This window comes from Argentina silus, assembly GCF_951799395.1.
Source record: "Argentina silus genome assembly, chromosome: X".
Lineage (NCBI taxonomy): Eukaryota > Metazoa > Chordata > Actinopteri > Argentiniformes > Argentinidae > Argentina > Argentina silus.
The window spans coordinates 31925115-31950734 of NC_139653.1; the positions used below are offsets into that span (position 1 = coordinate 31925115).

Sequence of the window (25620 nt, forward strand, 5' to 3'; positions counted from 1 at the left end):
TCAGACTTTGTGCCAATGACACCCCAGTGTTAGGGACCCAAGCTTCTGTTCCGGCTTTCTGGGCTGAAGAGGCTGTTTATGGCATCGCCATGGCAACCCTGACAACGCATGGGTGCGTTGGAAGTGTCTGTCGGACCAGCAGTATTTGGCCATGAGGTTTCCATGGTAACTCAACAAGCTATTAATGTGCATCAGAGAGAGAGAGAGAGAGAGAGAGAGAGAGAGAGAGCGAGAGAGAGAGAGTGAGAGATAGAGATAGAGAATGAAACATGTTTCAGACAGATTTCAGACTGTTGTTGGGTGTTGGGACACATTAGGAGAGCACTCACGCGGAGCGTTATCTACTGGCAGTGTTAAAGTGCACTTTGCTGGGGGGCTGCAAGCATGTTACAAAAACATCACATAGCAATTAGCTTATGTGAATATTAACAACATTTTGTATAATGACTTACAGACTGAGATGTTTCACCCTCTTTAGTACACAAAGTGGAATGTGTATTACTGTGGAGCCACATTACTGTTCACAAACTCAGTGAAGACTATGGTCTCGTGAGGCCCTACACTGAGAGGCACTTGGGGACAGACAGAGTCCTTGGGGCTGGAGTTGTAGGGGATGAGGTCACCAAGGGGTGAGAGGGAGAGGAAACAGGCTGCCAGCAGCACAAAGCCCTCCACAGGACACATGGTACCACCGAGGTGGAAGCAGAGTCTTAGTGCCAGGGTAAGGGAGATGGGAAGTGAGGGACATTTCTCTATTTTGGTCCCACACACACTTCGTTAGTCTGACCACTATGGGGTGCAACTGCTTCAATTAAGCTTGACTTTAAGGTCCTCCAGTCTGATCAATAGTGAAAGGCTACTAAAGGAAATCTGATGTTGATGTGTTGGCTTGGATTAAAAAAACAATAATATTGTAATATATTTCATTTAGTTGAGTGCTTTTCTAAAACCTAAAGGGACTTTGGTTTCAACCTGTGCTATGGACAAGCATAGCATCTGATGGTAACTGCAGAGCTGTATGTTATATGGCCTGAGTAAGTAATGGGCAGCGAAGCATGTTTTCGTCTTTTGGCTCTACAATCCAAAAGTTTGGATTTTAAATCAGTAAATTAGTACTATGAGGTTAAAGTAGAGATTCTCTACTAATTTCTGTAACTTCTGAATGATGAATCCAATAAGTACACAAATACCATTAAATAAAGAAATGCTTCACTGTCCCATTACTTACGCATGGCACTATATGTGATTAAAAGACGAGTGTCCTGAAAAAGTAAAGGAGAATGTACTGTGTAACTAAAATAGCTTGTTGTAGAATATGCACAGTGCCACAACACCAGGACAATTCAATTTAGACAAGCATTCGGTTGCTTCACAAAAGCAAGAAAAGTGGTGTTGTTATTATCGGAAACACAAAATATCTCCTCTGCCTGTATAAGCTGACCTACGTCAAATCAAAATCTGACCTTTTCGAGAGTGGTGATTTTCCAACTGCCCGTAATCACAAAGCACTCACAAACAAAAAAACACAAATGGTCTCTCTGATAAAAGGGAGGTAGGTGGACTCGGTAAACAGAGGAGAAGTGGTCAATTGAGCATGGCATTATGAATTCAAAGGACTGTGCACTTGTCAGTCTGCTTTTGAAAAAGCTGAATGGAAAACAACCTTATTGTTCAGCCAACTGCTCATTCAAACAACCATATGTAAACTTGTCATTAATCCATCATTTAGAAATGGCATAGGCTCATGGCTGGCTGTCTCTGAACGCTGCTCACACATCATTAATGATGAGATGGGTCCTCTGTGAATAGCGTCAAGACAGCAGCCTAACGCCCTCAACCTCTGTTTACAGTCAACTGCACCTGCCTCACTGCCCAGTTAACTGGCTCCCCACTGAGCTCTTCAATTACAAGCCTAGCATAATAGCCTGTGCAGTTGCCTTTGGGTCCATGCCGCTAATGCTAATACATCATTGGGTTGGATAGGCAAAGCACAGAGAGCAACATAGAGCAGCTAGGAGAGGAATAGGAGACGATGACAACAAGCGGCTTGCAGAGGAGAGGAAACATGGCACCAACGGAATGGGGGCTTGTAAAAAATATTTTTTATCTAATAGGATGTCCAGCATGAATAGAGGATACACAAAAGTATGAAAGGTGCTTCACAATATGCAACAGGAAAGAACAACAAAAGTTGCATGGCAGAACTCTGTTCTAACCCTTGGTATTTCATCACAACAGTTGATTTGATCTATTATGGCTGTCCTCTTTCTGCTATTTCTTTGACTTCATTGATTGCATTCATCCAGATCTGTGGCAACAGCAGCAAGCAGCAATTGTTCTATTACAGTAAAAATAGCCGAGCAGAACATGTCGCTGTTGACAGCTAGCAGAGCCCTGTATAATGTATTACTTCTCTCTCTCTCTCTCTCTCTCTCTCTCTCTGTGTTTGTTTGTTTGTGTGTGTGTGTGTGTGTGTGTGTGTGTGTGTGTGTGTGTGTGTGTGTGTGTGTGTGTGTATGTGTGTATGTGTGTGTAAGTTGGGGGGGGGCTGAGGCTATGGGACTACCTGTGTGAACTGGAGGATGGGGACTATAGGGTGTAAAATAGATGTGTGTTAGCGATCTGTTTAAATATTTTTTATTACTCACTTAATAGTTTATGAGTGTGACTATTTGGCCCATTTGATAAAGGTCCTTTGTGGAGCAAGATAGGGGCAGTTGAAATCTTCATTGCAGTGGAGGAATTGTATGTTATTTAGAGAATTGTATGAGATTTAGAGATTTTTTTTAGAGACACACAAACACATGAACCCCCCACCCCCACTACCCACCCCCCTCTACCAGCAGCAGGCTTGCACCCAGAGACATGTTCAGTGTTCAGTTAAAGCCACTTTCTCTTGTATATTGGCTTCACTCTCTCTCCTGCTGTTGCCTCTGTGTGCCGATTAAAACCAATCCAAATATCATACAGTATCTGGGGATGCTGCCAAATAACACGCCTCCTCGCTAGGCCTCCTCCTCCTCCTCTTGGAAGTGTGTAAAGCAGTGAAAACACCCACCCACCTCCTGGCTCATTCATCATCACACCATGGCCAATACGCAGGACTAACGTGGCTACCAGGGTCAAAACCTGAGAGGTTCATAATTTAAATGGTTCGTGTTTAAACAAAGCTGTAGCATCTATAGACAACTGCTCTGACACTCGGCTCATATAATTAAATTAAAAATAACCTTTATGGATGAGGAAGAGTGCTTAGCTAAAATACGGCTGACCAGATGTGTCCATAGGGTATGCTGAATCCCTCAATGCCCATGTACACATATCAGCACATAGCCAGAGGAGAACATACTGTACAATACTGTGGCTGAGGCTAAGCTCTGGCCAGGGTAAAGACATGTGCAGCAGGAATCAGTTGTTTATGAGACCCATGAGTACATTCTGATTGAGGTACTGTATTGACTGATAAATTGACCAAGGGGTTGGCATTTTGCAGACAAGGCAGATTCCCTGAGAGAACACAGAGTGCCTGGGCTACACCTTTCATTATTGTTTATTTCCACTCCCCTGTTCATTCCTTCTTTATTCCTGTTTATTCCTTCTTTATTCCTGTTTATTCCTTCTTTATTCCTGTTCATTCCTTCTTTATTCCTGTTTATTCCTTCTTTATTCCTGTTTATTCCTTCTTTATTCCTGTTTATTCCGTCTTTCCAAGTAGACTCCAGACCCCAAATGATACTTTTAGGGTGTCATAAAATAAAGACATGTTCTAAACTTCTTGTCAAAATTCCCAACAACTCCAAACCATTTTATTTGGTGTTAAGTATTAATTTGGTATTCAGAAAATTACAAATGTTAAGGGTGGGCAAAAAAGGCGCTATTCGGCCTATTAAGCCTATGGAAGGTGAACAAAATAAAGTCTTGATTAACATTACATTTTGGCATGTGCAACTTGTCATGATACTGCCTATTTCATAAAAATAGTTTGGATGTGATTTTAAAGATTTGGGGCATTTCTTTGGGGCAAAAACAAATCATTTTCTGTTGTTATAAATTATTATGAAATTAAAAATATTAAGTTTTGAAAGGTTGTGGCTTTTTAAATGTTTTTCAGTATTGGGGTCTAGCCAGACCCCTGTTGGTAAACAACAAATGTGACATATGTTGGTAGCTTTAGGTTAAATGATGCTTACAAAAAAGTTTCTTGGGGTAGCACAAAGATTATAAAGAAGAAGACTGCTTTAGTGCCTCTAAAAGAACACACAGACGTAACATCCAACAGTTAAAGCTCTGCTGATTGATACATAAATGTCTGCTCACATACAGTATACAGTAGGTTGTGTGGCTGGTAATAATGTTTATATTTCCTGAATATCTATCCAAAAGCACTTTGTATGAAAAGCCTGTTGTTAGAGGTAAGCAGGGACCAATCTATTCATTTTTCAGTTACAAACAGACATATCCAACCATTCCAACATGAATGAACACAAGACAGACTATAGCTAATTAGGCTATCCTAATATAATACCATGCATTTGAAACTGGTAAGTGAGCATTGTGTTCTGGTGACAGAGATATTCTGTACGTAGATAGGGAAGAAGTGCTCTGTAATTCGTTACTAAAAATATCTGCCAATGGAGGAGGCGCATAAACAAATGCATTCGCAAGAGAGGGAGGGAGAAAGAGAGGAACAGAAAGGGAGAGAAAGGGAGGGAGAGGCACCGGAAGAAAGAAAGAGAGAAAGGGAAAGTGAAGGAAAACACTGCAGTCCACAGACAGACAGTCTCAGGGGCTGCTCTCTTGCTGGCAGCTGACTGGTCTTCTCAGCTGCTCTCACACAGAGCCATCTTGAGGGGACAACTTGAGGGTCCACACTGTCACTGACCATGTGGGCAGGGAGACATACAAAACAGTGCGCATACGTGTCAGGTTCATGCTTCACAGAAGGAAGATTGGGAAGCTCCCTGTCTGTTAATCTTTTATCCTCTTATACTGTACATACAGTGGCATACTCATGCTGTAAATGCACAGTCGCTCACTCACTCACTCACTCACTCACTCACTCACTCACGCACGCACGCACTCACACACTCACACACTCACGCACACACACACACACACACACACACACACACACACACACACACACACACACACAGTTATATTACCAACATTACAGAGACAAACACAATCACGCATGTTCACACCGACAAACATGCTCTCTCTCAGTTCCTCTGTTGTTTACACACACACACACGCACACGCACACGCACACGCACGCACATGCACACACACACACACACACACACACACACACACACACACACACACACACACACACACACACACACACACACACACACACACACACACACACACAGATCTTACCAGGCGAGCTTGAAGCCTTTCATTAGTGCCACAAGGAGTGTCTGATGGCCATAGCGTCTTCTCGGCACTGGGCTGCCCGCTCATACCGCGGCATGCTGGGTATACCTGACGTCCCATACACAGAGCAGGAGAGAGGGATGGAGGGAGAAGTGGATGGAAAGCCTGCAAAACGTGGATGAAGTCGGGATGACCCTTTGTTCCACTCTTCTTGGCTCCCTCCCGCTCTGGTGCAGGCTGAGGATCTGCTAAGTATTAGTGCCAACAGCTCTTACAGCGTATATCCAAAACATGGGCTAACTGACATACATTCAAATGGCTGTCACTATCCCTCTCCAACTCCCTGTTCTGATTCTCTAAAGCTCTCATACACTCTCTCTCACACAGCTTCTCTCCCATTCGCTCACTCACTCACTCTCTCTCTTTCGCTCTCCCTCCCTCTCTCTCAGCCCCCACTGCAGATGAAAGCTGCACTTGCCGAGCTCTTACTGAGCATGCTCCATTCTGCTCCCTCCCTCCCCCTCTCTCCCCTCCTCCCTCCTCCCTCCTCTTACTGAGATGATTCACTCATTTGCTCTCCAGCATGAACCAGACTGCATGGTCCTGGGCTTTCGGGGGGCTAGAGGGTCGCTGATGGTCACATTCCTTAGCAGAGTGCCCTCTTTCCGGGGTCATTGGAATGTTTACCTCCCCCCCCAATCGAAGCTGGATGTAAGTGGTAATCAGTGTGAGCAGTTGGACCTCCTAATCTCTTAATGCAATAGAGTATTCTGTGTGTGTGTGTGTGTGTGTGTGTGTGTGTGTGTGTGTTACATATTTTACATCTGGATTTTCTTGTGGGTCAGAGTGTAGCCCTTTAATCACCTTAAGCATTGCACGCAAATTACACCTCATTAGGACGGCTAATGCTATGGCTATTGCTAACCACTCTCCATGACTATCACCAGCAAGGTAAAGGTCTGAAATGCGAGATCAGACCTTGACAACCATTGTAGCTTATACTACCAGGCATATAGCATTCGCAACAAAATAAATATAACAAAAAAGAATAATTGACATTTAACATTTATTCATTGAGCTGATAGAAGTGGGAATAAGAAAAGAAAGACAGAAAGACAGAAAGTCCTCCTGGGATGTGATGAGGTTTCTCTGGTCAGGTCACACTATCAAGGCACAGTTAGGACACCTTGTTTCTATGGTGTTAGCACAAGCTGTCTCTCCTGGCTGTTGCTGATGCAGTGGGACAGAACAGTGTGCCATCACCTCAGGTTAACTCACACTACAGCTTTATTCATCACATGTTGAGATGCCTAGATAGGCCCTCTGTGGCCTATCAAAGAGAGGGCTACTAGGAAACTCGACAACAACAGTATGACAGAGCATCACAATGGATTTCTCTCCTAACAACGCTTTGTGAAAACCAGCAGAATCCTGGGAAATAAGACGTCACCTTTTCGCTACACAGTATCTCAGTCCCAAATTGACATGCAGGGCATTGTGTCTCTCTAATGACCACTTCCCTGAATAATAATGGCACAAAGCCCCTGTTGTTCCTGTCCATTAATGTCATCAAAGTGCATATATTAAACTTAATCAACATCACTGATCATCTATGAAGAGAAAATAAAGGACACTTAGAGGATCATTCTACAGTCTATCATGCTTACAGTCTATGGAGCTTTTAAAAGATAACCAAACATATTTGTTATGTCTGATTTCCTGCATATTGTAGCTGGTATACTTGTTGTGACTACATTTACATTCATGGCATTTACGCCTTTATCCAAAGCGACTTACAACAAACACATTTGTCTAAGAGTGAATCATCTATCCATCAGTCATCATACAATTCTATTTACACAATGACATTCCATCATGACCAATTAATATTTATCCACTTTTGACTTTATTGTTTTATGTTGTGTCTGTTCTCTTCTATGCTGTGACTGGTGGGATTTCTGCTCTGACTGGGCTCCGGCTCTGAGAGAATATAGCAGAGGTCTGGCATGTCGCTCCAGTGGAGTAGCAAGGGTGGTGCTGAATGGACAGCGCCGCAGTCACTATAGACCTGCCTCTGGAACAGATCTGTCCCTCATTGACACCCCCTATTGACTGCACTGCACCACCGCCTGTTGAAGGCTTGTAGTATGCTATGAACTTGTTGGAATGTCATTGTATAAATGGAATTGTAAATGGACTCTCCACACATGCCAATTCCAGCCCTGATAATGTGATTGCAATGTTCAGATAATAGACAATTCTGAGGGTTTTATTAGTAAGCAGCCTTTACTCAGTCATTAATTTATCTCAGTATTAAACTGTATTGTCATCTCACTGATTCTCAGTGAAGTCATCTTGTCAAGCTGCTTTATGTGGGGTCTATGGTAGGGTGTTTGATCTTATACGTTAGAAGGTTTTGATTGACTGAGCAGTCCACAATGCTACCACTGAGTGTAGACAAGGGGCAGCTATGGCCACACTCACTGACTGTTACACACTCTCGTTCCCAGACATTTCCGCCCAAATGCGCGAAAGGTCTCGTGGACCAACATGTCAAATTTGGCCTTCAGTAAGCCAATAGTGGAATGAGCTTCCCACTACTGTCAGGACTGCAGAGTCACTTCCAATCTTCGAAAAAAATAGCCTACTGGCATTACGACTGCCTATGGCTCCTGGTGTGAGCATTGATTACTTTGTCATATGATGACTGTTGGATAGATGATTCACTTACTTAAACAAATGTATTGTTGTAAGTCGCTTTGGATAAAGGTGTCTGCTAAATGCCATAAATGTAAATGTAAATGCAATAGAAAGACTGTTGAAAACGGATGGCAGATAGCCATTGGCTTTACTTTCCATCAATCATCTCCCACAGCACTTCCCCCCAGTGCTTGCACACCACGCATTTCTGATTCAGAGCTACAGCTGTGTGCGGCGCTGTGTGATTACCTGAAATCAAATAATAACAAATACTTCACTCCCACTAAGGCCAAGTTTGAGTCGTTGTTATTCGAGACTTATATGCGCTGTGCACAATAGCCTCGCTGTCACGTGTGCCATAAATAAAATAACACATACATTAAAGCACTCTCATAAACCTACTTCTTGATTCTGCTGCAGCAAGCAAGTCAAAAATAGACAGGCCTTTTCACACTAAATCCCCAACACACGCTATTAATATGAGAGCAAAAAGAGGGGAGAAGAGGGTCAAGGGAACAGACTCTTTGGATGGTTCCTGCTTGTCAATACAAATGGATAAGGAAATCAATAGACAACTCACATAGTTAGTGAGTTGTGTATCACTAGCACCTTTGTTTTTTTGTTTGTTTGGGAGAAAATGAATGTAGGCTAGCAGGTGATACTGTGTGAAAATGGAGCAGTGGGTTGTAGGTATCAATCTTGACCTACATCAGTGCAGTGCATCCACAGTAAGGGATCTGCTCCTGTACCTTTACAGCATGTCAATGATGCATCACCACCTTGTCCCTGAGTGCTGAAAATAGTGTGGCTGGCTGTTCCAGGATGAGATGTCATGCAGTCAGAAAGATCATGTTCAGTTTCAGTCAGCATTCTGTTCTGTATGGATGTGACCTCACTGACTGTGGGATTTGGTGACATGAGTCTCATAGTATCTCTCTGTAAGTAATATATCTACTGTACCCTCTCTTCACTAACCGTTGCCTTTTCCCCTTTAACACCAACAGTGGCTATAAGGCCAAACAGAGAATTAAGTACTTTGCTAATTGTTAAAAAAAAAAAAAAATGCTGCCTGAGTAGTAACAGTATGGTTAAATAACCTCTATTCATACAAAATGAAGTGGCTCATTTGCACGTATGGTGACATCAGTGTTAGCTTAAGGCCTCAGTTCTTTTTATAGTTTTGTCTTGAAATGCAAACCTCTGTAGGCGTGTGACCCCATCTGTGTCCTTACAGACTGTCCTGGTGAATGATTGTGATTACCATTGACAAGGGTGTTTGTGGGTGTGTTTTTTCTGTCAGTGCAGCCTTTCTCCTGCCAGTGTTCGGGTTGCCCACACTTTGCCACACACACACATGCACTAATGTAGAGTGTAGCATAGTATTTCCCTGTCTGGCCATACAGTAGAGGGAGGAGATACGAGACTGGGCGCTGGACTCATTGCATTAAATCATTCTCCAGACCCCCAAAAAGTCTAATCTGTTGCCACAGAAATTAAAGGGGGCACCGTCATCCCCATCAATGTCAGGAGTAGTTTTCTGTTTCAGTGCCACATGTGGACCTTGCCTGCTGTGCAGTCAAACACACACAGGAGCACAGGAGCACCCACCCACGCATGCACGTACGTACACAGACACACATACACGCATGCAGGCACACAGGCACACAGGCACGCACACACTGAAACTAAGGAAGCATTAACAGCAAAAAAATGATTTTGACCGTGTTTAGGGTACTTTTCTGTCACATTTCTGCCGACCATTGACGATTTCCAAGATACCATTTGAAAAAAGAAGAATTAACATATAGTAGATAATCCTAATGTGACCCTTTCAAGCAAAAACAAACAAACCCATGGCGTATAGTACATGTGTCTCTTGAGAGAATACATTACAGTATGTCCTACCTTTGCTGTCTCCATATCAGTTTCTTCCACTTCCTCTGCTTGGCCTATCGGTAGAGAAGAGGGTGTGAGAACCTTTCATGTTCTCTGCATTTGCTCAACATGCTGAGGAACTGCATGATCTCAAAGAGGCTAATGTGTGTTCTGGGGTGTCTTGAAAGTGGCATGGGAGCATATACGTATCCCAGAATGAGCTTCATTGAGGACAATGACGGTCGATTCTAAGGTATATCATATACTGTATATTTACAGTAGTAAACACAAGATTTACCCACATTGGGAAAGCCATGTATTTATTCATTGCCCAGAGATTACATGGTACATAGACAAATCATACTCCCATGAGCCCCCATGTGTGTATGTGTGTGTGTGTGTGTGTGTGTGTGTGTGCGGGGGAAGCTAGGGGCTCGTCCAGGCCTCTCTTCCCATTCCTATCACCTGTGACACAACATGGACCACCCATATATCCCATGAATCATTAGGAGGCCATTAGCACTCCTTCGTCAATTAAATCAATTCATATTCTCCGAGGTTGTCTTACATCATGCTGTATTCCGCACTCAGCAGATTCATAGCATCCCACTCACTCACTTCTGTCTGTAAGTGGGCTTCCCAGCACCTATTAAAGTGGTTTTCCAGGGATACGCTGGCTGATGGTTCCAGAGGGCCTCCCTCAAACCCATGCTGTCCAATCTGTCGGTGGCTCTCCAGGAATAAATAGCAGAATTGTGCTGATCAAGAGAGAGATATTGATATAGTGGTGATTTTCAAATAAGTAGGTGAGTTTCTAGCCACTACAGATTATATTTTGCCATCTGCTTTGATTAATAATGTCTGATCATGGCCTCATTGCTGCCTCTGATCATATTAGGAAACTCTGATACTGTTGAAGCCAGATGCAAGACTTCACTCATTGAGAGACAGTGCAGGGATCTCTGGGGTAGTTGGAGGCTGAGAGAGGGAGACGTTGAAGCAGGGTGCTTACTATCTCCCATCACCAGGGCTAGAAGTGCACAGCCTTGTATGAATAATCCATGGCACCTTTAGGCCAGCTGGAGAGAATCGATCACCTCTGGAGGGGAGGAGGGCAGTCAGGACAGATAGAATACAGATCACACCTCTTGATTTATGAAGTCTTGGAGAGTCCTCGTAAAGAAGAGGGACTCTGTGTCTTTAGAACTCATCTGCTAGTTGTCAGTTCAGAGTTTTGCCGAACATGGGCCTGCAGTGTTTTCATCAGTGCACTGCTATTCTACAATTAAGGATCTAACTTAATCACCTAACTGAGTACTGGACAGATGGGTCTGCTCATATGACTTATTGTGTGTACACCCTGTGGATAAGTACATGAGTGCTTGTATGCAGTAAAATTAGCATTCTGCACTTGGCTGCTGACAGGGTGAAATCTAAGCCTGCATTACAGTCAGCAGCAGGATGGATTTGTTAATGATCATAACTGAATTACAGCGAGTCATCAGAGGCCCAATTAGTCAGCCTGCCCTCAGACAGGGGGCCTGCCCTCAGACACACAAAAAAATGGAAGGATCAGGGAGAGAGAACTGAGAAATTTACAGTGCCCTGTTGGAAGTGAAGAGAGAAAGAGAGAGAGACACACACACACTCGAACAGTTCCTCTGCTATGTTAATTTGTTAACAGCTAACAGAGTTGACAGGTGCATATGGTATTTCAAAGTTTAAGGGGCTACGTTATTGATTCCATTGTAAGGGTTAAAACACTAGTTGGTACTGTATCACTGGCCAACAGGCCTCCCCTGTTTGACGAAATGATAACAAAGCTGTTTGTCAGTGACAGAGGTTCTGGGTCTATTTAATAAATCACCTCCAATGTGGGACATCAACTGCTGGCTACAGGCTGAAATTACTCAGATGAGAGAAATCTTAAAATAGCCATTAAAGTTCTACCTGAGGACCTCATCACAACCACCATTCCAACCAATCAAATACATTATGTGGTAGAAACCAATCAATTTCCACTGTAATTATCACATCATATTTTCTCAATTTAAAAAAGGGCGAAAACCAAGTGGGCCATTTTATAGGAAGTGTGTGATAGAGTAATCCCTTTCTCTGCCAGAGTAAATGGACTATCCCTTCATAGTCTCATTAAAAAACACTAATGGTGGACTGAGGTGGGCTTCGTCTAATAGCTCTCTATGTGATCATTAGTGACTGTCATTCACAGTAATTAAAAAGTGAGAGAGACTGTTGCGCAAGGAAAATTACCTGTAGAGGTATTCATCACTGTGGGGTTACACAGAGCGCCCCCAGGCCTCGTTTCATTCTCAACTGACGGGTACAATAAATCTAGTGAAATTCCCCTAATAGGGCGGAGGAGCACAGATCCCAGTAAAGATGTTGAAGGCCCTTTTGCCAGCTGGAGAATCCCGATAACCCAATGGAGATGTTATACAATTATAAGTAGTGTAATGTCATACAGTACAGTGATCAATATTACCGTATGCCGACTGAAGTGTAAATGTGATTGTGTTATGTAGGTGTGCATCAATCAAGCTTTTTAGCAAACAGTGCCAACATGTAGCAGGTAGCTAATTAAATATTAAGGCAAAAATAACAAACACAAAGTCTGAAAAGTTTAATGTTATTGATACTGTCGTTAGAAACAGTGTGGTATAACAACAGTTCTAATCACTATTCACTATAAAATGAGATACTGTACACATGACAACAGCCAGAAGTTTTCCTGGTCAGTTTACGTGATCAGGAAAACCTCCTGACCCCTACCCATGACACATGTCATAAGAACGTATACCTTAATCATACTGTAGCACATGCATGCAGAATGGCCTATTTTACCAGTTGGCCCAAAACTAAAGGTAATAGGGTAAGACGACAGAGAGGGATAGAGAGAGAAAACCTGACCTTGTGTTTCTGCATTGTGAACAGAGAGACACCATCCTGCCCCTTCTCCTGGTGCTCGTGGCCTGGCCCGATCTCTGTCCCAGTGCCACTGTGTCCCTCTCTCAGTCTGTCACACTGCTGGCCTCCTAAGTCATCCGCCTATTGCACATACTATCACCTCTTCCGTCAAACACAACAGCCAAGCTCAAGTCAGGATTAACTGACTCTTCAAATGTAGACAGCACACTAATTAATCTAATTATGTAGCTGTTATGGAAAGCATCAAAAGCCACATGAGAGAGTGCACGATTTAAGGTTTATCGAACTGAGTGCCATCCATCCCCATTATAATAATCAAAAAAGAAACAAAACTGTAGACACAACATACAGACTCTTCTCTCTCCTGGAATGAATTTCCCACAGACCAAAAACATTAGTCAGTATTTCCTTTGCTTTCCTATAAAATGCCTCACTGCCCAGGTACTTTCCTGCCCAGGTACATTTCTACAGTACCTCTTCACATCTGCCTCTCTCTGCTGTGGATGAGCAGTTGTACGGAGGAGGATGGGTCAGTGATGCAGGCGCTCTAATTGGCTGGTTTTCCATGGTGTGTATATGTGGGAAGGTCCTTGGTAGGCTCTCAGAGATGGGGTTGCCTGATGTGGGTGGTCTTCCGCCTCTATCTCTGTCTCATTCTCTCTCCTTTACTCTCCTCCTCCTTTCTCTTCCTCTCTGTAGAAGCTTGAAGGCATGCGTTAGCATCGCAGGCTGCTTTAGACTGGAGTCTTGCGGCGTCTCTGTGAATAGGCACATCAGCACTTCTCTCATCAGCACAGAGAGGGAGGGGGAGGGGTACAGCTGTGTCATGACCTCACAGCATCTCCTACAGGCATAGCTGCCCTACCCTGTCCCTGACCCCAATTTGTCTTAGTCATCATCCCGTCGTCATCCAAAATCATCCTCATCTTCAGTGACAAACATTTGTGAACGTCACCTCATGTGGGGGGGGGGTGCTTCCACCGACTCCAGTGTCACCTCATGAAATGAGAGATACATAACTGAATGATTTAACACATAATCAGAGGCACAGTAATGCAGCTATACTCTCTCAGGAAGCAGTATTGCAAATTGAAAAGCGATTACCTAAAACAAACGGCCCACTGCAATCCATCAGAAGCTATGGAGCTGGGCAAATTGTCTATTTTCTGCCAATTATTTATTCATTTTGTGGGCCTTTGTTTCCTCCAGGGTTCCTTACTGGAGTAAAAGGAGGATGAGTTTCACAAATTGGAGGAGATGGTAATGTCTCTCCCCACAGACAGGGAAAAGATCAATTATCCAGCGAATGAAAGGCAGAAGAGCAATGCAGTCGGTAGTAAGAAATCTATCCCACTGAAGAAGAAATGGATAATGAAAAAAAGACAAGCACCAGACGCTAAATCTGAGCAGCAGTAATACATAAGATTGAACAGGCTAACACTTGGCCACTTTGGACGACTCCTCATACAGCTACAATATCTCTGCAGACTGAACTTCAGGAAACATAACACAGCACCTCTCCCAACTAGAATGTAAATATTGATACAGTATGAATCACCCAACGAAGCAATATACTGTAAATGATATTTAATGATATTATTCACAATGTTTTACATGTATCCACCATGAAAAACAAGATTATATGCAAAACATGCATAACAACACATAAAATGAGGCTTCAAAGGCAAATACTGTTGTAGTAATACTTCTCAGGTCTCTCAATGAGTCACTCACTCCTCACACACACATATTGTAGTTCTGCATGCCATCTCGGCTACATCAGTACCAGTGATAGCCTACTGTAGTGTGTGGAAATAACCTGTTGGCCACAACACTGAGAACCCCACTGCACAGGAAGATTCTATACAAGGCAATTAATGTATTCTAAAGTTCCAGTTGTCAGTAAGGCATAAGGATGCTCTTGATCATTAGCCCTAACCATGACAAAATAGCAGAGTCAATGAGCTAACTGGCAATGGGTAGCTGTCCTATGTTGGTCTGTATAGCTGGTCAGGCAGCTGCAAGGGCTTAAAATGTATTTGTCTACCAATATCTGTGGTCCCTGAATTACGTTGGACATCTGAGTGGTGTAGATAAAGAAGAATAATCTTCTGCAACACGCAAAACACTTTCACATCAGATCAATTCCCTTCACATTTCTCCAACCTGACTCACAAGTGGTTTTTCATACAGTAGGCAGACTCTTAAAGTGAGTTGTAACATTTAGCTGAGTTGCCATATTTGACATGATGGTACACACCTAAGTCTGCCATAGAAATGCAACAATCTGCTTCATTTACACTGACAATGCAGTTATTGTGGCTTATTGTATAGGCTGTTTTGAAAGCGAAGGACAACAATGCCTGGACACAATAGCTGCAGATTTGGATGGAGTTCAGTAGACCATCTGTAGGTCACATGATGGTGGTCAGGAGTTAGTGGTCCAAATCTGGCTCTGCCCGTCTGTCAGACCACTCGCATGACTGGCTACTCAACTCATGCCAGACCAACATAGTCTCCAACGGAATACGTTCAGGGGGATCGCTTCTGCAGACCAAAGAATATATTATGTGTGCACATATTATCTGGCTATACCAGCGTTGACCACATGTGGTGCTGTAAGATACGTCAAAAACTAAAGACACTTTGCGTGAGAGTTACTTAAATGGCAATATACGTTACTGAGAGTTACGACTTGCATGGTGGTTTGGCAGTATCAGGCATTACATTTGAGTGGTTAAGGTTAGAGTAAGTTGTCTGGGGAAGGCATTAGCAAACATGAGCATAAGCAACTATAATTCTTTGGTCTGCAGAAACGATCCCCTAGAACGTATTAATTTGGAGACTGGGTTACGCCAGACACACATACCATTACACTCAACCAGTATGCCCAATTATATCCACCATATCCTTATCTGTTCCTGAAAAAGGTCATACTGTAGGTATTGTTTATAATCTAAAGAAAGCATACTTACTGACATTAGATAGTTATGAAAACTAACTAAATCTAAAAGAGCATGGTAACCTCCGATATACTACAGTACCTCAAGCTTGCTTAATAATAAGGAGAAAGACTGACTGAGACAAGTTCCCTATAAGCAACTTTATACTTAAACATATCAACACTGACCCATCTCCCTCCCTGATCAACTCAATCAGCAATGACAACCTACTTTACACAGCTTAGCCTGCAATCAGTCATGCCACACACTCATACATGCATGCTAAAATAACACAACCCACTGCCCATTGTGTGGATAGCAGGTTCTCCCCCAAAAGACATAGGCCTACACAATGTGCAATGAAAGGGCAACAAAGACATAACTATATTATGTGCATAAAACATTCAACTGGTATTTCACACTGGGCTTACTGCAGGTTGTGCATCTCTCATACCTCACACTGCAATATCATCACTCACCTTCAGGCCTTGTGTCTCAAAATAGTACCATTGAGGCCTTGCAGGTATCTCCTAAACTGTATCAGTGCAAAACTCTAGAGAATAAAATGACTCTGCACACAGATCTTCAGTCCTAACTAAACACAGTCGCTAACTAACAGAGGAAACTCCCAACCTACTGTCCACTCACAAAGCCGTGTTTGTGTCCAGCATTGTGACTGATGTTGTTTGTCCAGTAAAAGCAAACAATGACATTCCATGGCTTGCAACTGTATTCACAGGCGCTTGCCTTTCCAAATGTAAAGCGTATTCAGACACCTCGGCAGGGACAAAGCCATGGATCTGTCACATGCAGAGCGGGTGGGCTGGGGGTGATGGGGTGACAGCAGCACCACACCATAATCCCACACCACAGGGTCCCTCCCACCCCTTCAATAGGGAGGTGACTTACCTGATCTTGTCCGCTGCACTCTCAGACCTGTGAGGCAGAGAAAGGAGCAAGGAGATGTCAGCCATAGGGTACCCTATCCTCAAAAACATCTTCATCAGTATAATTCAATGCAACACCCAACAACAGTCTTCCTCAAATGCTCACATCAGTCTCTCATCATGACTAAAGTCTCAAATACACACATCAATGATATTGAACAGTGATATCCAATAGCATCATCCCACACCAAGCACCAACAACAACAAGTGAGAAGAGGTGTAATAATGGATAATCCTGCAAGCCAATCATCAAACACAACCATGCTCAAAATACAAATCACTTATGACACCCAATGAGAAAATCCTTCCCATCCCAATGCCATATCGTCAAAACAAACCTATGTGGCCTAATGAATGTACTGCTAACCTGGCTAGTAATAACAACTCTACATAGCTCTGAACAGTGTCCCTGGGGTCCCAGCTCAGTTCATCTATGCTGCACTGTGAGCAAACTGCTGCAGACAGACACTGGTTCCAGACAGAAAATGCAGCTGTTACCTGCAGAGGAGACATGACATTCCGTGCCCTCTAAAGCTGGGTATTGAGCCTTCAACCTGTAGCCACCCCAGAGAAGGTATTACAATCAAGGAAAAAAGAAGAACATGCACAATAATTCCCATATGGTAAAATGTAAGGAGCGTATTCCCGAGGAGAAAGAGAGCGAGAGCGAGAGCGAGAGCGAGAGCGATAGAGAGAGAGAGAGAGAGAGAGAGAGAGAGAGAGAGAGAGAGGTTATAGAGAGGGGTATAGGGATGGAGTGGGAGAGATAGAGCAGGAGAAAAGAGGGGGACAGAGACTGTTCTGATTGAAGCCTAAGGGAGGTAGGGAGAGAGAGTGTGTGTATGTGTGTGTATGTGTGTGTGGGGGGGGGGGGGGGCAGCTTAGGTGCATAAGTGTATTCATCACTGAATATTAATATCTCCTTTGTATTTCTATTCTCACTGTTTTAGTCTTTTCACATGCAATTCAGTTACAACACAACACTATTAACACTCAACAATGATGAATCAACTTGGATTACAAAAATAAAGAAATTCAGAGACAAGTATGACAGATGCCTATGGAATCCTCAAACAGCACTTCCTCTCTGGTGAGTGAAGGATAGACCATAGAGTTTCCCTCCTTCTGGAATATATCAGGGATGAAGTCGGAGGCTCACTGCGGGCCTGCAGGCACAACTGATATGTGATTTACTCCCCATGTCTGCCACTGCTGCTCCCTGAGACCACCGCAGTATATCCTCAACACTGACAGAGTTAATATACAGTTAGAGCTGCAGCCAGCCACCCACTCAAACTGAGCTAAGGGGAGGTACTGTAGAGAGGTCCACACATAATCTGTGGCTCATGTTACAGTCTTGCTACAACCTTACAGTGCTTATAAGCTTGCAGATGAAAGAAAAGCTCAAGTGACATTTTTCATTTGTGTGTCAACATACTCTAGAGTATGTACCAACATGAACTATGTCTAATTGTTGTTGCCAAGTTCCAGAAAAAGGATTCAACATTGTTCATGCAGAGGTGAATTATGGCATCCAAATCAGTGCAATGTCACAAGGACACACAATAGATTATTTAACCAATGCATACAATCCTCATCGAAAACAAATTATTCATTTGTTTCATGATGTAATTTTCAACATCATGAAAAGTGCACAAAACAGTATTATAGTCCAGATGCAGAGTGGACCAACTGCCCTCTGGTGCTGAAAGTGGTGAAACTACAGCTATAAAAAAACACAGCCAGAGCTGAACACAGTAATATCCTGGGCATCCTGATTCACACAGCCAGCGCTCTCACTATTCTTTCATCAAAGCAGACAAACGAAGAAACCGCTTACACCAAATACTTAAAACATAATAACAAACAGAACACACACACATAAACAAAAACACTGTAGGCTTAATACACTTGTATTTACCTCTCCTCTCTGATGAATGGAGTCAGGAAGCGAGTGGAGTCCTCGTCATGGCTACTCTGCTGGCTGCTCTGCTGACTGCTGCATGGAACAACAGAGAAGAACACTTGTTAGTCATTCTGATGAACAAACACTCTCACAACCTCAAGTCCTGTGGAAACATGATGTGGTTTAATTCAGTCCTTCAGGTGCATTCATATAATTTCACTGCCAGACTAATTTAGTATCATCTTGAGTCTTAAAATGAGTTTAATGAGTTCTTGAATTAATGCAAGAATTAATGCACTCTCTAACTCTCTTCAATTCCAAGTTGAGCCAAAAGTTATGATGACAGGAGGCTGCCATGGGCAAATGTCTGATATGAATGACCAGACTTTCATAGATTAACTTTGATACCATCTTTATATGATAACCATAAAGTCATGAGTGTTTGTCCAGGGGAGGCTGGTGGAGGTAGAAATCTGAGGACGAGCTCATTGTAATGCATGAAATGGAATATATACACTCACCGGCCACTTTATTAGGTACACCTTGCTAGTACCGGGTTGGACCCCCTTTTGCCTTCATAACTGCCTTAATTCTTTGTGCCATAGATTCAACAAGGTGCTGGAAACATTCCTCAGAGATTTTGGTCCATATTGACATGATAGCATCACGCAGTTGCTGCAGATTTGGCAGCTGCACATCCATGATGCGAATCTCCCATTCCACTACATCCCAAAGGTGCTCTATTAGATTGAGATCTGGTGACTGTGGAGGTCATTGGAGTACAGTGAACTCATTGTCATGTTCAAGAAACCAGTTTGAGATGATTTGAGCTTTGTGACATGGCGCGTTATCCTGCTGGAAGTACCCATCAAAAGATGGGTACACTGTGGTCATAAAGGGATGGACATGGTCAGCAACAATACTCAGGTAGGCTGTGGCATTTAAACAATGCTCAATTGGTACTAAGGGGCCCAAAGTGTGCCAAGAAAATATCCCCCACACCATTACACCACCACCACCAGCCTGAACTGTTGATACAAGGCAGGATGGATCTATGCTTTCATGTTGTTTACGCCAAATTCTGACCCTACCGTCTAAATGTCGCAGCAGAAATCGAGACTCATCAGACCAGGCTTTTTTCCAATCTTCTATTGTCCAATTTTGGTGAGCCCGTGTGAATTGTAGCCTCAGTTTCCTGTTCTTAGCTGACAGGAGTGGCACCCGGTGGGGTCTTCTGCTGCTGTAGCCCATCTGCTTCAAGGTTCGACATGTTGTGCATTCAGAGATGGTCGTCTGCATACCTTGGCTGTAACAAGTGGTTATTTGAGTTACTGTTGCCTTTCTATCATCTCGAACCAGTCTGGCCATTCTCCTCTGACCTCTGGCATCAACAAGGCATTTTCACCCAGAGAACTGCCGCTCACTGGATATTTTCTCTTTTTCGGACCATTCTCTGTAAACTCTAGAGATGGTTGTGCATGAAAATCCCAGGTGATCAGCAGTTTTTGAAATACTCAGACCAGCCCGTCTGGCACCAACAACCATGCCACATTCAAAGTCACTTAAATCACCTTTCTTCCCCATTCTATGCTCAGTTTGAACTTCAGCAGGTCGACTTGACCCTGTCTACATGCCTAAATGCATTGAGTTGCTGCCATGTGATTGGCTGATTAGATATTTGAGTTAACGAGCAGTTGAACAGGTGTACCTAATAAAGTGGCCGGTGAGTGTATATACTAATATACATTTACATAAGTAGACAAAGTGGTTGACTCACAAGTAATAGCTTACATAACAAAGGACGTGAGCAGGGTTACAATTGAGGTACAGTACGAAAACCTTTAAACAAGGCATTCATCCACTTTATACTGTAATATAATTCTTATTCACCACATACCATGGTTGAAGGCAAAGAGACACTTACTGTTGAATATCTCCTTAATAAATTATATGACACATAACCATTTAAAAAAATGCCATTAGTAATTTGGGAGGCATTTGTATTTCCCAAGTATTGTTACAACTGCTTTATTTGATCTCAAACATCTCACTGAAAGGTTTTGTCTCTGAAATATTTAGATACATACTAGACAGGACCACTCAAGCCTGGTGGAGGATGCACACACACAAACACACACACACACACACACACACACACACACACACACACACACACACACACACACACACACACACACACACTTCACAGTCTAATCTCAAAACTCTCCAGAGACTAAGGCAGACAAGACCTCAAGACACTGTAAGAGTGCTGTTACTGACCACATTGGTGGTCTTTGCCTATTTGGTCTGGGAAGACATACTTACACCCATTGACTTACAGTTTAAAGTCATAATATACATCATAACATATACTTGACAACATACATTATAGCCCAATTACAGTAAACAGATTGAATGATAACCATTTTGCTCATTTTCTTTTTAAAAGCCATAAATTATCTAAAGAGGAACAACTTAAATGCAATGGGTTCAGGAGTGTTATACACACGGATCCACTTTGATTTCTGATACGATAAAGATCAAGACTCAACAGCAAGGCATTCTCCTGACTGAGCCATCTCCTGCGTCAGAGTGGAAATATCTGACCTGAATCTACTTCAACTAGGTCACACGCTTTGCTCAGAACTGAAAGAGATCTTCATATTTTCTGATTGGAAAGGTTTGTCTGAATATTAACTTAATCTCACTATGCTGCATTAGAGAATGGCATAAGAGACATTATTTTATTTTTTTAATTGGTTGGCTAAATTTGAATTCTGCCAATTCCTCTTCCATGTCCCAATATTCTCCACAAGTAAAACCTTAACCTAACATTAATCAGTGGATAGGGTACTCACAGCATTCTTGACTGATGTTCTCTGTGAAGTCCAAATAAACTTTGTTCAGAACGTACAGAGGGGTTCAAAAACACAAGCCAGTTTAACTATTAATGCCATGCCATGTTTATATATTAACCGACACAGCCAGCTTATACTAAACGTACCTTGAAGTTGTAGTTTGCACGCATAAACTACAGTCATCCAAATCCTCAACTCACAGCCACATTTTTATACATACAATGAGCCTTGAGTAAGAGAGAAATACAATAAGACAATAATACCTCTGTAACTGATTTACATGTGCTTTGTTTTTTTGGTTTTGCGATAGACACCCAATTGAAATGGAGTTATAGTAGGCATTGAAAACAACATGAGGTTTTGCCTTCTTGTTTACTGAAGGGAGGGATGTAATGCAACACTTTCAGAATCTTCTTTAGAGCATCTGCCCACAGAAATAATAGAAATCCCTTTTTGCACCAATATCCTGCTTACTATTTGTCTCCTTGCCTCAGAGCATAACACCTACTGCTTGTACAGACAACCCCCCATCACACTGCTGTATACTGTACATCAACCCCCCATCACACTGCTGTATACTGTACATCAACCCCCCATCACACTGCTGTATACTGTACATCAACCCCCCATCACACTGCTGTATACTGTACATCAACCCCCCATCACACTGCTGTATACTGTACAGACAACCCCCCATCACACTGCTGTATACTGTACATCAACCCCCCATCACACTGCTGTATACTGTACATCAACCCCCCATCACACTGCTGTATACTGTACATCAACCCCCCATCACACTGCTCTATACTGTACATCAACCCCCCATCACACTGCTGTATACTGTACATCAACCCCCCATCACACTGCTGTATACTGTACAGACAACCCCCCATCACACTGCTGTATACTGTACATCAACCCCCCATCACACTGCTGTATACTGTACATCAACCCCCATCACACTGCTGTATACTGTACATCAACCCCCCATCACACTGCTGTATACTGTACATCAACCCCCCATCACACTGCTGTATACTGTACATCAACCCCCCATCACACTGCTGTATACTGTACATCATAGCAATATAAAAAGAGGGAGAAGAGTGCTAGAGCAAGACCAGCAAAAAGGCATCAAATGTTGACTAAGTCTGGATAAATGGTGGTATGGTACAACACTGAACTAAGTGTGTTATTAACTATGGAGATAGATTACTGCCAATATTATTGTAAATAAAAAGTAAATATAATAGAGTATAACTCACAAATGTGCACCATGATCCGTAAACAAAAAAACAAAGCAGAAATACACGTCTTGAAAACATTATTTTAATGCTAAATTATTTGTAAATATGGCTAAAATTGTGTGAGTACATTTGCAAACAAATGTCATGATGTGTGAATAAAAATAGTGTAAAGTAGTGACAAACATCTTTCCAAAGTTATCAATAAAATCATTGCTTTGTGTAGGTACAACACTATAGAGTTCAAAACAACACTATAGAGTTAGAACTGCAGAATCTATATTTGCAGATCAAATTACAATGGTAGATTTGTTTTCATTTGTTTACAGAATTTTGGAACATTGACATTCCATGTGTTCATGGGGAAATGATTCACAAATGCATCTCAGTTGGCTGGGAATTTACAATTTTGATAGACAAACAAGAATCTTTGTTAAAATGCCAGCTAGATTAATCCCCTTTCTGATCAACTATGTTCAGCAAACTGATTATGTCCTCTAAGCCATCCAGTTGTTTACTTGACCCTATTCCTATTAGGCTAGTTAAAGGACTTTTACCGGTCCTAGGGGCTCCTATGCTAAATATTGTTAATCGTTCTCTCTCCTCTGACTGTGTGCCTAGTCCTCTTATGGTAGCAGTTATTAAGCCTCTATTGAAGAAGCTAAACCTAGATCGAGAAACTCTTAAAAACTATAGGCCAGCGGGTCTTTGTATTTTAGATGTGGTGGGGGCCTCAGGCCACCTGCTTTATGCTGATTTTCTCCTCCTGTTTAATGTATCAGTTTTTCAGTTTGCAACAGCCTCTAATCTTGTGTTGTCCTCTTTGTGCTTATCTGTCCGAGGGGCTCTGAGCCCCTCAAAACTAGACTCCAGTACCTGAATTCGTCCAGGCTGAGTCTACTCCACCCTATATCCTGGTCCTTGCCGCCCCACCCGGGTCCCACCAGAAAGCTCCCCTGCACTATGGACCCCTGAACTCTTGCACCACACCACATTCCACAATCCACATTAGTTTACTCTTCAGCACCTGATCAGCCAGAGGAGGATGGGTCCGACTGGAGTCTGGTTCCTCTCAAGGTTTCTTCTTCTGATTGAGTTTTTCCTTGCCACTGTGCCTTATATTTTTCTCCCCTCTGTTTTTTTTTTTCCTTGGCTTACTTTTCTCTATGATTTGGTGTTAGATCATATTGTTTGTATTGTATTTATTGTTTATATTGTTTAGGTTGGAATAGAGCAAGTAAAAGCAGCCTCATCAGTTTAATTCATGCCTAGGATATTGCACAATACACCTGCCAGGTTAGGTAAATGGTTAGGGTTTTAGGGTCATTCTAAGGATCCCTCTTGGCATTTACCTGTTGCATATTAGCTGTCGTTCGGTGTTTATACTTTTCACAAACTACGACAATGGCTAAAATTGATGTCGGGCAACAATGGAATATTCATACAATGTCTTTACGACTTGCTGTGTCAAATGACAGTCGACATCTGAGTATAAACCGTACTAAAAATCTATGTTATGAACAAAGTCAACGCGAAAGGATATTTTGCAAAAGCCTGAGATTGTACAGTAGGCCAATGTTTAAAAGGTTCATACTACCATCGCAATGGTGGTCTACCTCAATACTGCTGCTGCAGTAGACATGGGTTATGAAGATGTGTGAAGTGCTGCTGAACACGCTGTGACGCTGTGAAGGATGTTTGGGAACAAATAATAGAGCCAATAATGCTTGATAACATGTACAAAGTGACCTATTATTCTTTGACTAAGCGGAAATGGGAGAGACAATACATTTTTAGCAATGATGGATGAATCTGTCCCATTTCTGCTGTTCTCCGCGCAAAACAGGGGAAAGAGGAGAACATTATGTGGCCATCCTTTACGCGCAGCTCTCTACATGCTATAGCCAAAGAGATACGTTGATCTGGTTATTTACACAGCCATCCTAAACATTGATTTTGCGGTCATTGTAGGTGTCGTTATCAGTTATTGATCGCAATAATTGCTTTTTTTTAATAAAGAAAAGTCCAAACATTTTATACCTCAACCCACAGGAGCACAAATAGAAGCAACAATGATGGTTGATAAAAGTGCAAATAAGCACAAAACAATGTGAAGAAATAATGACAAGGAATAGATGCGTATATACACTCACTGGCCACTTTATTAGGTACATCTTGCTAGTACTGGGTTGGACCCCCTTTTGTAGCCCATCTGCTTCAAGGTTCGTCGTGTTGTGCGTTCAGAGATGGTCTTCTGCATACCTTGGTTGTAATGAGTGGTTATTTGAGTTACTGTTTCCTTTCTATCATCTTGAACCAGTCTGGCCATTCTCCTCTGACCTTTGGCATCAACAAGGCATTTTCGTCCAGAGAACTGCCGCTCACTGGATATTTTCTCTTTTTCTGAGCATTCTCTGTAAACCCTAGAGATGGTTGTGCATGAAAATCCCAGTAGATCAGCAGTTTCTGAAATACTCAGACCAGCCCGTCTAGCACCAACAACCATGTCACATTCAAAGTCACTTAAATCACCTTTCTTTCCCATTCTGATGCTCGGTTTGAACTTCAGCAGGTCGTCTTGACCATGTCTACATGCCTAAATGTATTGAGTTGCTGCCATGTGATTGGCTGATTAGATATTTGCGTTAGCGAGCAGTTGAAGAGGTGTACCTAATAAAGTGGCCGGTGAGTGTACATACCAGATACAAGTTATTTGTTGATAACATTGGACACTACTGTACCCTCAGGCTATGCACATTTACACAATGGCATCAGTGTTTGTTCATCCACACTGATCCTCTTCCTGGTCCTTCTGCT

At 42.5% G+C, this 25620-nt stretch overlaps 1 protein-coding gene across 2 annotated transcripts in view; it reads right to left on the reverse strand.

Moving 5' to 3' along the window:
* Positions 1-25620, reverse strand: part of gramd1bb (GRAM domain containing 1Bb) — a gene marked incomplete at its 3' end in the record, with an annotated part of 79870 nt that overhangs the window by 44861 nt on the left and 9389 nt on the right. Inside the window, exon 2 of one of the 2 annotated variants that reach the window (XM_083694795.1) lies at positions 18714-18788. In XM_083694795.1, the coding sequence (XP_083550921.1) occupies positions 18714-18788 (75 nt within the window). Of the gene's footprint in view, positions 1-18713; positions 18792-25620 lie in introns of both variants that reach the window. The other variant, XM_083694794.1, reaches the window with a different exon arrangement.